Below are 13,308 nucleotides of genomic sequence, written 5' to 3'. Positions count from 1 at the left end.
ACTAGAAATTTTATAGGGTAAACTTTTTGCTAGTACCCAAAATATTGATTAATGTTAAAAATAGTGTTCCCTAGTTACATACGATTTTTATGTTTCTTACCAATTAATAGGAAAACATTCTGTTTAAAGAAAATATTGAAATATTAAACTTGGATTGGTTAAAAATGCATGCTTCGCGATTGATAAATGTGAAGGCTATTTAAAGTGATTTAAGTATTTTTAAAAAGATTCATAAATTTTTAACAATACAATTGATAAATATTTGAATAAGAGTTTTTATAATTTTACAAATTAATATCTTTAATATACAACAATTAATATTGATATTGAATTATATATGTATTATGTTCATATAAGCATGTATGTATATATATACATTTGTAAGTATATAATAACGTAAATGCATTTGATACATATATGTGGAGCTTCACACATTAGCATTTGGAAAATCTTACAATCATGCGTTTTTAGATTCGCTCCATAGCAACTAAAAATGATGCATACGTAACAAATTTTGAGGATGAATATAATACTATATTCATTATATAAGTTGGCATATTTAAGAACAAATAAATCTTTATTATTTGCCAAAATGGACACCCATCAAACAATTTAAATAAATTGATTAAAGAAAGGTTTGCATTTCAGAAATTCTTATAAGTTTTGTTATAAATTTGTATTCTCAACAATACCAATTTAAAAGAAAAATACTATATTAGCATATATTATTTTATATATATATATATGTATGTATAAATATATATACGTAATTATGTGTTCTTAATACATAACGCATATTCAAATAGATATTGAATATATTATTCTTTAAAACCATCCTCCACCTCCTAATTTTGAGCTAAGTCCTCCAATTCCCTTCCCCAATAAATTTCCAACTCTTCCAGCGACAACATTTGTAACAGCCGCAGCTTGGGCGGCTGCAATTTTTGGTTTAGGTAAGCCACGATTAACTGGTACACTTTCTTCATTGTCTTCTTCTTCCCCAGTTTCACCCTTAGCCTCGTCAGTGCTACAAAGAAGAAAATCAAAAAAAAATTATGTGTAAATAACGCTGAAGAGTAAATAGGCAAAATAAAAATATAAAAGTCATATCGATTTGAAACAAAATTCGTGAGTGTTAAACACTTTTAAAGGTTGTTGTAAAACAGAATAAATATCAGCCTTTTAAAGTTTATTTAACATACGTAACTTATATTTTGTGTCACACTTTTAAACATTCGAGACTGGAAGTCATTTGGAAAATAGCAACAAACAAGAAGGGAAATATTTTTAAAACACTTTAAAAAACTACTTTCACACAGCATGACTGCACTGAAACTAAACAACAATGTAAGTACATTTCTTAATTCTTCTTATGACGTATAAGGTGTAATTCTATCTCAAAAACTTTTTCCAACCCCTGTTCTTAACTTGCTGACGGAGACTTTTTGAACAACCCATCAAATTGAAATTCGAAGCCACTCCCTGAAATATATGTAGTAAACATGATAATGACAATCAATATCACGTTCGCAGTTTAGGCAGCTTTGCTTATTAAGACCGTTAATGAGGATAATTTACCATACAACGAGCTTTCATGTGCTCATTATAAATAAATGAAATGGTTTTAGGCGAACTTTCAAAAAAAATTATCCAAAATGGAAATTACCTAAATTTGATTTATATGACATGTGTTTTATATATATATGTATATGTATATGTAAAAAAAAATTGGTCAACAACTGTTCAGCTTTTGAACTCATTAATATAAATAAATGAGTTCCTATATGAAGCACCGTGAATATGCTATAAATTTAATAAATGACCAAAACAAGTTACCTCATCGCCTTTACTACCTAGATGAAATATTTGACACAGTAACAAATAGACAACAATTGTTCCCATTTCAGAAACAGGGAACAAATAATGCAAATAATCATGCCTCCAATAGCTTTTCCAAAACTCAGCTAATATCTCCTGTGAGTGCCAGGGAATGAGTATACAAGGCAACGTGTCTGATCGTATTTAAATTGCAAAATGCCAGCGCAATTCTTGTCATCCTCAATATGAGTTGTCACATAGCCTCCACGTGGCATTCCTGGATAGTTGCCTGACTTGTTCTGAATCTGTTTTGACAAAAATCGTAGTTTCTAACAAAATACCTTTGAATGTGCTTAGAAAGGCAACAGTGCTCTTCTTTTAAATCAAGAAGATATTGATAAGAAGTGCGATTTACAGCAACGCATAATTCCATTGCTCTGAACGGCTACTTTTTTTTACTTATTTACCATGAGACACATTTGTTTCTCTTGTTATTAAAGTTGGACAAAGGCGCACTGACGGCGTGAGTGTTTAATATCAATATCATCTGCACATGTAAGCAACATCACTATTTTTAAAAGTATTGGGCCAGTACGGCTCAAATCTGCTACTTGGATTATTGTTTCTAATATTGGACTGAATTAATCACACGACAAGGAATCACTCTGTCTGAAATCTTGATCCATATCAAACATCTCAGAAAAGTTTTTTCATTTCTTATGCTGGTGGTGGTGCTGTTCATCGTCATTTTACGTAGATGTATAAGTTTTGCAGTGACTCCAAATTCAGACATAGCGACATATAGAGTGCTTTTAGTCGTAGTATTAAAAGCAGGATTTGATAGGTAACCTTTCTAGAAAATATACATATAAAACTTATCCTTTCATATATCTTAATTGACGACCGTCAACAACCAAGCGGTTTAATTAATTTATCTCATCGAAGTTATTAATAAATTGCTTATATGTGTTAAAACCACTTTACAAAGCTTTAAAAGCTTTGAATAATATTCGCCGGTGATTGTTTTACCTTTCTCGAGGTAATCGATGTGAATGAAACTGCTTGCATCCCAAAAAACTGTGGCCATGACCTTGTTGCCTGACAGACTCTGTTTGGCCTTCTTTGGTTCACGTTCGCCCCTAGCAACCCACTGTTTCCATTGTTCCTTGGGCTTTGGCGTGTTGTAATAAATTCATGTTTCGTCCACAGTAACAAAACCGCGCAAACATTCGTTTGGATTACGGCTGAACATCGCTAAACACTCTTTTAAAGTGGTCACACGATTGCGCTTATGGTGTGAGCAATCGCGGCACCCATCTCGCAGAGAGTTTTTTCATGTTCAAATATTCGTTTAAAATATGATGTACCCGTTTAGTTGAGATACCTACAGCATGAGTCAACTCTTTCATTCTCCGATCATCCAATATCATTTCGTGGATTTTATCGACGATTTCCGGCGTGATCACTTCCTTTGGGCGATCTGAACGTTCGGTGTCACTAGTGCTGGTACGACCACAATGGAACTCTTTAAACCACTTCTTAACCATTGAAATTGATGGTGCCGAGTCCTCGTACTATTTATCAAGTATTTCCTTACTTTCAGTGATGAAATTTTTACGTAAAAAGTAATGCTTATTCAGCACACAAAATTCAAACACCAACTGAACGACGTAGCTTCCTCAAAATTAAAAAGTTGCCCACTGGTAGATTACAGCTGACGGCAGCATTGTTGCATTTGGAGTAACTGCACGGGAAATTCAAAAAGTTACTGACTTATCAAACCGCCATCGTATCAACGAGAAGAAAGGAAACTAACTTACTTATGCAGTGGAAGAAAATATAGTCTACCACAATATGTGATTTCATCTTTTGTTTTGTAAAAAAAAGCCAAATTAACATAATCATTAAACTTACTCTTCGCAATCGCCAACATCTGGCATGGTTAGTGCACATGTTGCTTCTTCAGTAGCCATCCTCTGAGAAACAGTTTGATATGCTTTGGAATTTAATTTGTCTTCAAGAACGCCTTGTAATTCGAAGTCGGAATATATTTTCTATAAACAGTAAAAAAATATATGTATAAAATATATGCTAGAGTTTGTTATTATAAAAAATTGCTGTGGTAATACCTTTGTAATGTGCGAGAGAGACATCACCTGTGCATAGTGCAAAGAGTGATCCAAACGTTCTGACAACCAATTACAAAGCATATTAATCTGAAGCGTATACCATTGTTCGAAAAAATTTAAAGTCCATAAATCATCTCCAATTTTTCCTCGAATTTGATCCATATTATTTCGGAAGAAATTCACGTAACCCTGTCCTAAGTCTTTTCCTGAGCTTGATACATTTGTGAAACTAAGGATTGAACCAATCAAACTGCCTTCATCGTATCGTGCCAATTTTGATAAAGTCGAGTCTAACACTGACATAAGTTTTCCGCTAAGTCCTTGTGTCATTGCTACATTCGCTTTATCTATTTGGTCGTCAATTTTCGCATGAAACTTATACTATAATTGTAAATAGTGGAATTTCAAATTTCTATAACTTATTTTTAAATTATTTAAAAAACTCACCATATCAATGCCATCTATTGTAGTAAGTTTAAAGCTTTGGTTTTTAGCATCTAATATCACATTAACCATAGCACACATTTCTGAAGGAATTATATAGTCCGTAGAAATAAAGGCAACGTTTTTTTTTAACCATGTCTGAAAAGACGCATCGGTGCGCTGTATGCACTGCTCTACCATTTCAGCTGCCATCATTTTTAATCGTTGTTCTAAGTGTTGCCGAAATTCAACATCTGGCCAGTGCAGGTCTCGGATAAAAGATTGTAAGGCATCAAGTTTCCAAAACAGATCCTCAGACGTAGCGCACCCATTTCTAAAAATTAATATTGTTAAAAAAACAAATTAAAAACTATAATAATATGAGAGAAAGAAACATGCTTATACAAGAATAATTTTAATTATAATATGTAACCTCAATCTATTTGGTTCCCAAAATTCTAAAAGGTGTTATTTTGCATATATGCAAATGAAATTTAAACTGATTTGCTATTTTTTACTTAAATACTCCAATAACAATGCAAATGAAATATAAATCGCATATATTCACATAAAAATTGAAAAGTTATTGCAAACAATCAAATAATGAAGGTTATGTATATAAAAACAAAATAAGCATTTAAAATGCACTTAATTTATTTAAATAATTTTACATTTTTTCTACTTCGATCCAGAAACTTAAAAAGCAAAAGGGAAATTGGTATAGTTTGTTTTTTATGGTATGAAAACGTTTACGCGCATTTTTATGTATCCACTCTCAAGTAAAGTTGAATATCTGAGGTAATAGGTATACTATATTTCGATACCAGGCTTTATTACAGATGATAAACACATGATATCTATAATATGATATCTATAATATAAGATTTGTGTTAAGACTACTTAAAATCTATAACATTATAGATAAATCCATATTATAATATGGATTTATTTTTTACTTTAAATATGTATTTTATAAAAGAAATTATATATTATATTGTTCGATTCCGTAGGTATCTAGAATCTAGGTACCTGAAATATAAATGAGTGCATATACATATGTATGTACGAATATATACTGTAAATCTAGTTCATATCAATATCGTAGTTAAGGTTATAATACATGAAATTAACTTCGATTTCTCTAAGGAGAATTTTGCTTATTTGATTTAGCTATATTGGTTGTATAAAAAGTTTTCGGCATTTTTCCCATTCGATTGTTTTATAAGTAAGTCCATTTTGAAACGGTTAGGTGTTTACGCCCATTTCTTTATACTGTTTGTTTGATTAAAAATTTATTTATTATTGATAAAATTTTTATTTAAATTTCTTATCATTGGTGTGCTATATTAAAAACTATGAAAGTAAAGACAATCGATATTTTATAATTAAATTATGCAAATTTAACTTAGAAATTAAACTGTGAAGAAAGGTAGACATAGAGATTAACTAGATTTGGATTCATTTAAAATGTCTACCTAGTAAGTCCTTTGAATAAGTGTTATTATATAGTTCGGATACAGACATAGATATGCATATGCTAAGGTTGCCTTTATAGCCTCCTGTCAGTATTTGTATGCAAATTGAACTATGTAAATTGAATAATTGGAATTGTTGTCTGCTATTATGAATTTGTTTATATTTAATTATCGAAATAAAACCTGAGTTTTAAGCAATCTCTCTATATGGATTTATGGACATCTAAAAGATAAAAAAATTAAAACTTACGGAATTAAACAGTAGTTTTAAAATTAAGAGGTCACTCATTGAGCAGCACAGTTATAAATTGCGAAAATATTAGTATTTAATAGACAATACTGTGTGAAAGAATCGTCTGTCACGGCACACATCCATCAACGACTATGAAAAATTTACATAATGTTATATGTAACTATTTTTTGAAGAGGTGCCTAAGGCTAATTTTTTACTAAATATTGTTTAAACATTTTTTAAATGAAAACGAGTGATGTTTAAGCAATTAACTTATAAATATATATAAAAATGAAATAAAATATCTAAATGCATTTACAAACGCATTAAACTAACTAAATATTTATTAAATTAAGTAACATAATCAATCGAGCATGTAATTGAATAAAAAATTAAAAAGAGTAAAAACCTCGTATCATCGGTAGCACTAGCGACCCGTTGTGGTAGTTTTGGTATATAAAAATTGACTTGATCTTTTTTAGCACCTAGTAATGCCACTGGATTTAGTGCTGCAGTATTAAGTGCTTGCGCTGCATTGTTAAGGGCAGCAGGATTCAGAGCTGCATTTATCCTGTAGCGAAAATTTATCCATTAAGTTACATTTATTGAATAATGGAACTTCTAATACACGAATGTTGTGATTAGTTAATAATGATTTCGAAAATAATTGAATAAACAAAAATCTTAACGGTTTATTTCATCAAAGTCAACATACCGATTTTCGAATTTTATATATGATATTATTTTGTTGTAGCAAAATTTGTAAGTTATGGTTTATTATTTTTAACAGATCTTGACTCAAAATTAAAAAAATATTATTTGCATATCCGTATTAGTAACAAGAAAATAATGAGAGCTCAAAAAATTTAAATCTTTATATATTTCTCTTCTTTTATTAGTCATTCAAAAACAGTGAAAACTTAACACATTATTTTTTTTTATACATACAGGCATAAAGTCAGCCATTATGCGTTGACTTCGCATCTATAGAAGTTGGCGAATACATTTTATGCAATTATGTTGCGGCAAACGCATTCTTCGTGCGCACTGCCATCCTTGGATCAAACACCACCTGTCAACCAACTTCACTCCGAAAGTGAAGTGAGAAATGTCATTTGATTTACAAATATTTTCTGTATTTATATTAATAATTCAATAAGGTAGTACACTAAAGTACACTTCGTTTCACTTGAATAGCACACTACGTTTTTGCATTATTATTTTCTTATCTATGAAGGATCTCATGACTTTGTTATAATAATGTTGTGCTTTTGTTGTTGTCTCCTTATGTAGTGTCTTCCAAAAAAAATTAGAGCTACAGAAATGTACCGTTATGGTATATATTTTCCGTTAATTTCTTTGTAATTTGCTTTTGATTTCGAATTTCCTTTATGAGTAGCAGATCACCACAATATTAATTTTTTTTTAATTTATTTGTGTATATTATATACAGCGCGACGATTTAAAGTAATAATGGGTCCTGGTGAAGCATCAACCAACGAAGAATAGGTCAAAATAAAAAGCTTTATTGATTCCGACCTGTCTGCGACTGAAATATCAAAAAAAATCGGAAGAACCAGAAAGTAATATACAATTTTATTCAAAATGTTCTTTATTATGGAAAAAATATAGAAGACTGAGTAAAAATTGTCCTCAGCTATGTAGGTAAGCGGGCTATTTTGCGGTAAACTTCGAATTCGCATGATTTGATTAACAAAAATAGGTTAAAATCTGGTGTCAATACAAGTAAAACTACGGTATGGCACGTTATTTCGAATGCTGAACATCTAAAAGTGTTAAAATTAAAAAAAAAACCACCACTTAACCCTATACGTAAAGAAGATCGGTTGACTTTTTGTCGTGCCAACATGGTAATGGGGCAAAGAGTGGAATCGCGTTGTTTTTTGTAATAAGAAAAAGTTTATTTTGGAAGGGTCCGACGGTTACAACTATTATTTTCATGATTTAAGGAAAGAAACTTATCAGTTGAAGCGTTTGTACAGTCGAGTGGGCGGAGTTATGGTTTAGGGAGCCATATCATACTATGGCACTTGTGAACTGCGATTCTTAAACGCAACTTTTTGAACAATTGCCGTGGACTTTCCAACAAGACAACGCCCCAATACATACTACTCGTGTTGTGAAATCGTTCATTGAGTCTGTTGCTGTTCTGAACTAGCCACCGTACTCGCTAGTTCTTAACATAATAGAAAATGTTTGGGAATGGCTGGGTAGAAAAGTTAATAATCTGGCAATCAATTTTCAACAAAAACTAAACTCATTGAAGCAATTCAGCAAGTATTGGCTACAATTCCCTTGATTAGGTGTATTAAAATTTTGTATGGTTCACTTCCCGATAGAATCTGTGAGGTTTATCAAACAAGGGAACTTCAACCCATTACTAAAATGATAAATAATAACAAATTAATCCTTAATAATAAATAAATAAACTATCCCTAGTAAGTAATGTTATTTAATTTATTAAAAAAAAAAACATGCTATTCAAGTGAAACGGAATTTATATGAAATTTATTTACTTACTTAGTTTTTCATCATTTAATTTAAAAATTATTGAACAAGTTCAAGTTTTATTTTATTGGTTTAGAAGGTATAATGATAAGAAATTAAATGTGTGAAGTGTGCTGTTCAAGTGAAACGGAGTGTAAATAAAAAATGTCGCAAGTTGAAGGTACTAAGCAAATACCAAATGAAACGCACATAGCCCGACATATATTTTGTACAGATAAAAGCACAGTATTCAGTGGTTGGTGTTACGATAGATGCAACCAACTACCTAATTGCTTCATGGGAGCCACAATACTTAATGCAAGTAGTCGACATTATATGCAACCCAACGGCGTTGGACAAGTATAAGGCTCCTTAATATGCGAGTAAATTGATTCCTTGCTTGGAAAAATGAAGGACCTGGCGAGAGACAAGACAACTCACAAAGCATTAAAATCTATTTGCCTAGAACGACTGTCAGAACACATACGATATGTTATTTCGATTGTTAATAGTGATTTAGCACCACGTCTGCGGCGACGCAGAAAGAAATCACACAAATAAGCTGTCGCCTGTTTGTCACAGATAAATCAACAAAAATAAGATACGTCATCTATACCGGCGCAGTTTTACAATTATACCATCCACTCACAGAAATGCGAAGACAACGCGTAATTTATATGCGGCAAAGGAGACATTTATCAGGGTACATGACACCAACCCATTATTGAGGCAAATTTCCTCAATAATGGGTACAGGTTAATAATAGAGGTTAACATAAGTCGAAAAAAACTTTATGAAAACATCACAAGACTGTCTATCAATATTTCTTTTTTTATCTCCATTTATTTTATTACAATCTGTCAGGTATGAATGACAATAAGTAATATATATTAACATGAATCGTAATAATAATAGTTATTACGATCTAGAAAAGAAAGGCACGTATGGACTATGTCCAGTGACATATCCATATATATTTAAAATAACAGTGTGTGACCTATATATACATATTTAAAACGTCTCTCGATGTTTTTCTTTTTACCCTTGTAAAACTGTTGGAGGGGGACATCAGGTGTGTAACCAGCGGGTTTGGACGCATATATATGCGATGAGCGTAATTCTCTGTAATTCGAGATATTTCTTCCTTAATTGTCGGAACGCGTAGTTGTTATGCAGCTGTTCATTCGTTACATACCAAGGCGCAATTGTGATCATTTTTGATTGAAAACACTGGATAATTGCCAAGTTTGAGTCTGCTCCAGTACCCCATAATTGAGCTCCATAACTCCATATAGGTTTTAGTACAGTTTTGTATATAAGCAGCTTATTGTCTAGTGACAGTTTGGAATTTCGGCTAACGAACCGAATAAGTTTCGCAATTTGAGACCCAAAGTTTTACGCTTATTAAATATGCGTGGTTTTCAGGTTAGTTCGCTATCCAGATGGATACCCAAGTGTTTTGTTTCTACAGCTTGTGGTAAATGAGTATTGTTTATTAAGACAGACGGGCACATAGAACGTTTTGTACTAAATGTTACTTGGACAATTTTTCTTCCAGAGAGTAACATTGTTAAGGCAGGTTTGTGGTTTGGTGGAAGCACGAATTGGGTCATTGTTAACTGATAAAATAGTTGTATCGTCTGCGAATGTACCGATAACACTCTCATCGGTAAGGGGAAGATCCACAGTATATAGAAGATAAAGCATTGGTCCCATTATGCTACCTTCAGGTACTCCTGCTTCTATATCACGAAGTCCTGTAGTTTCGTTTCCATGCGTAATGAAAAAGTGCCTTGCCGAGAGGTATGATTTAATATATATGAAAAAATGTAAGGATAGATTCAGTTTTAGTTTGATAAGAAGGCCCTCATGCCATACCCGATCAAAAGCTTGTGAAATATCTATAAATTCCGCAGTGCAATATTTTTTACCATCTATCGCACTATGAATATGTCTGACAAGTCTATGAATTTGTTCTATTGTGCTATCTTTTTGGCGAAAGCCGAATTGATGGTCAGGGATAAGTCTGTTTTGTTGAGTAATCGGTGTAAGGCGCTTTAGAAACAGGATTTCTATAACTTTTGACAAGATCGGAAGTAGAGTTATTGGCCGATATGATTTGTTATCTTCTAGAGTTTTCCCTGTTTTCGGTATCATGAAAATTTGCGCTATCTTCTACTGCGGCGGAATAAACCCCCTTATTATCACAGCGTAAAGTAGATGAATGAGAAATACAAATCCTTTCAATATGACTGAAACAAACGCTACGTTCGATAAAATCTTCACCGTAGCACCTATCAGCAATTGCAATTTCGAAGCGCTCTTACGAGAGCACAACGTGTTACTGATCCTTTTAAATTTGCAGCCAGACATAAAAAAGCAGCCATGCATTATAAACAGCAGATATCCGTAATTCTCATGGCTGCGAAGGCCCAATCCCGAAAAACTGGGGATAGCAAAACGATTTTACTTTTAATAAAATGGTATATGAAGTTCTACACACAATAGCGAATGCATTGGAGCTGCGGTTGAATACATACTGCGATTACAACGGACTATTAACAGTCAAAACTATTTGCGGAACTAAACCGTCTCACTGATTCCAGGTATATAAGAATAACGACACACCATCCCCAAACGAATGACATGGTATAGCGCATACACTGTACACTGAAAAATGCAATCAAGTGTCATCCATACATCCATTGTGCTTAAACCCTATCGCTGGTGCTACTTGGACTTCGTACAACATCGTACAGCATCGCCAGCGGAGGTTGTGTAAGTTCCAACGACCAACCACGCAAAACCAACAATTCTTATTCAAAGCGACTTAACCAAAGGCACGCATATTGGATCAATTTCCAACCAAATTCACTCCAGAAGTATAAACTATCAGACATCATTTTATCAACTGCGTGTTTGTTTAACAAATATGATCTGCAGTATTTGTGTTAATAATTTACTAAAGTAGTATAATAAAGTAAACAAGTGTTTATATATATTGAATTAAGTATAATCTGATCTGAAAGATCAGAGAAAAAATAATATTTTTGTGTGATTTTATTATTTAAAAGTTTTGAGCTTTCATTTTACGTCTTAACGTTAAGGATATGTAATCTTCTAACCTTTGAATCATCTATTTTAATTTTGTTTTTTTCTTTTACAATAAACCATAACTTTTTCAAATTGCCGTTATGAAATTATATTTGTTTTAAAGATACAGAAGCCTATTCGTCTTTTTTATAAAAATTAAAAAAAATTTAAATATTTTATACAAAAAAATATTCGGATTTAAACCATACATTTCTTACCCTTTACTTTCCCACCGTTCCTTTTCAAATCCTTTATGTATTGATTGTGCTATAGACGATTCCATTAAATCCACGTATCGTACAACAAGTGGAGCAAATGTGTCTCTCAAATGCTGATGAAATCTGCCATTTCGAAGATTATCTTAAATTTAAGTAAGATAATAGCAACTTTTTTAGTATATACTCAAACGTATTACAAACCGTCAACTCGTAAATAATCATTAAGTATTTGAAATAACGGAAATGAATCCCAAGTATCTGGCGGTTGCTCAGACAGAACGCGATCCATATCCACAGCAAAAAGAGACCAAAATATTTCAGCATGTTCCACCAGAAGATCACTAAACCATGCAAACGCCTGTTTTTGATATGATGAAATTAGTTATTCGAGTTTTTAAACTTTTTTAAACTGTATATAAAATAGAACGCATTTTAGTAAATGTACAAAAATTTTCAATTATTTTAGTCTTGAAAGTGTCAATTTTTATTATTCGTAATCATTTTCACAAAATAAAACTTAAAAAAGCTAGAAATACATAACCACAATATTTGTAACGAAACTGCTCAGCAAAATATTAAAAGCATGCAATTAATTTAAAAGAAACATTAACATTATTGTGTTCATTAAAAGTGTCAGGTACTATATGAAAACCCTTCTCTAATGAGTGTGGATTATGTAAAACTCATAACTGAAGTCATTTCTGTGCCACCTGCTTAACTTTTTATTTTATGTTGCTAATATTGAGTAACGTTCTGTGCAGAATGCTGTGATATGCGTTGTGCAGCAAAGCATTACCAAATGTTTAAAGCATCTGTTTCAAGTCATTTGACGTATGATGTATGCAACTGGATGTCAACATGAGAAACTCGCTGTCACATTCGATTCAATACATTTATTCTCATTGTTGAAACTGCTCTGAATGACTCAACCTAACTTTAGAACGACAAAAACTACAACAGTTTTTTAATTTGCATAACTTTTCAAACTAAATAAAATAAGAAGAGTTTTGTGAGGAAACTCTGTGACTATCCAGCCTAGATTTGAGGCAGGACGAGGTCAGTGGGTCGAGAACTACTTTCCCTTCTGACATTAGGAGGTCTTCCACGGCTGACATTTTGGCTATCATTCGTAGAGCGGAGAGTCTTCTGTTCGGTTAGGGTCTGTAGCAGCACAAAATATCAACTATAGTCGAGGTGTTCCGATTCGTTAGGAGACGGTACCCTGTTTATTAATATTCTATTCTATTTGTGATGAAATCTTTTTTGTAAATGATCTTTTAACCTGTCCGGTTAGGGTCTGTAGTAGCACAAAAGATCAACTATGGCGAGGTGCTCTGATGCGTTAGGAGACGGTGCCCTGTTTATTAACATTCTATTCTATTTGTGATAAATCTTTTTGTTAATGACCTTTT

The 13,308-nt window shown here is 32.3% G+C and overlaps 1 protein-coding gene across 2 annotated transcripts; it reads right to left on the bottom strand.

Annotated features, from left to right (window-relative positions):
• Window positions 1-722: 722 nt before the first annotated feature.
• LOC119685559 (calcium-dependent secretion activator-like) lies at window positions 723-12,292 on the bottom strand. Of its 2 annotated transcripts, XM_038099875.1 has the most exons (7): window positions 12,098-12,292; window positions 11,897-12,038; window positions 6,487-6,648; window positions 4,395-4,704; window positions 3,948-4,328; window positions 3,733-3,872; window positions 723-1,027 (listed from the first exon to the last, which is right to left on the bottom strand). In XM_038099875.1, exons 1-7 carry the CDS (start codon window positions 12,183-12,185, stop codon window positions 826-828), a joined length of 1,425 nt encoding a protein of 474 aa, XP_037955803.1. In that variant the 5' UTR covers window positions 12,186-12,292; the 3' UTR covers window positions 723-825. The 2 variants fall into 2 exon arrangements, with proteins under 2 accessions (XP_037955803.1, XP_037955804.1); XM_038099876.1 differs by lacking the exon at window positions 6,487-6,648 and having other exon boundaries at window positions 12,098-12,290.
• Between the last annotated feature and the right edge of the window lie 1,016 nt (window positions 12,293-13,308).

This window comes from Teleopsis dalmanni, chromosome 2 (genome assembly GCF_002237135.1).
Source record: "Teleopsis dalmanni isolate 2A chromosome 2, ASM223713v2, whole genome shotgun sequence".
Classification (NCBI taxonomy): Eukaryota; Metazoa; Arthropoda; class Insecta; order Diptera; family Diopsidae; genus Teleopsis; species Teleopsis dalmanni.
The sequence above is the reverse complement of the archived record's forward strand: the minus strand, read 5'-3'. Positions and strand labels throughout refer to the sequence as shown.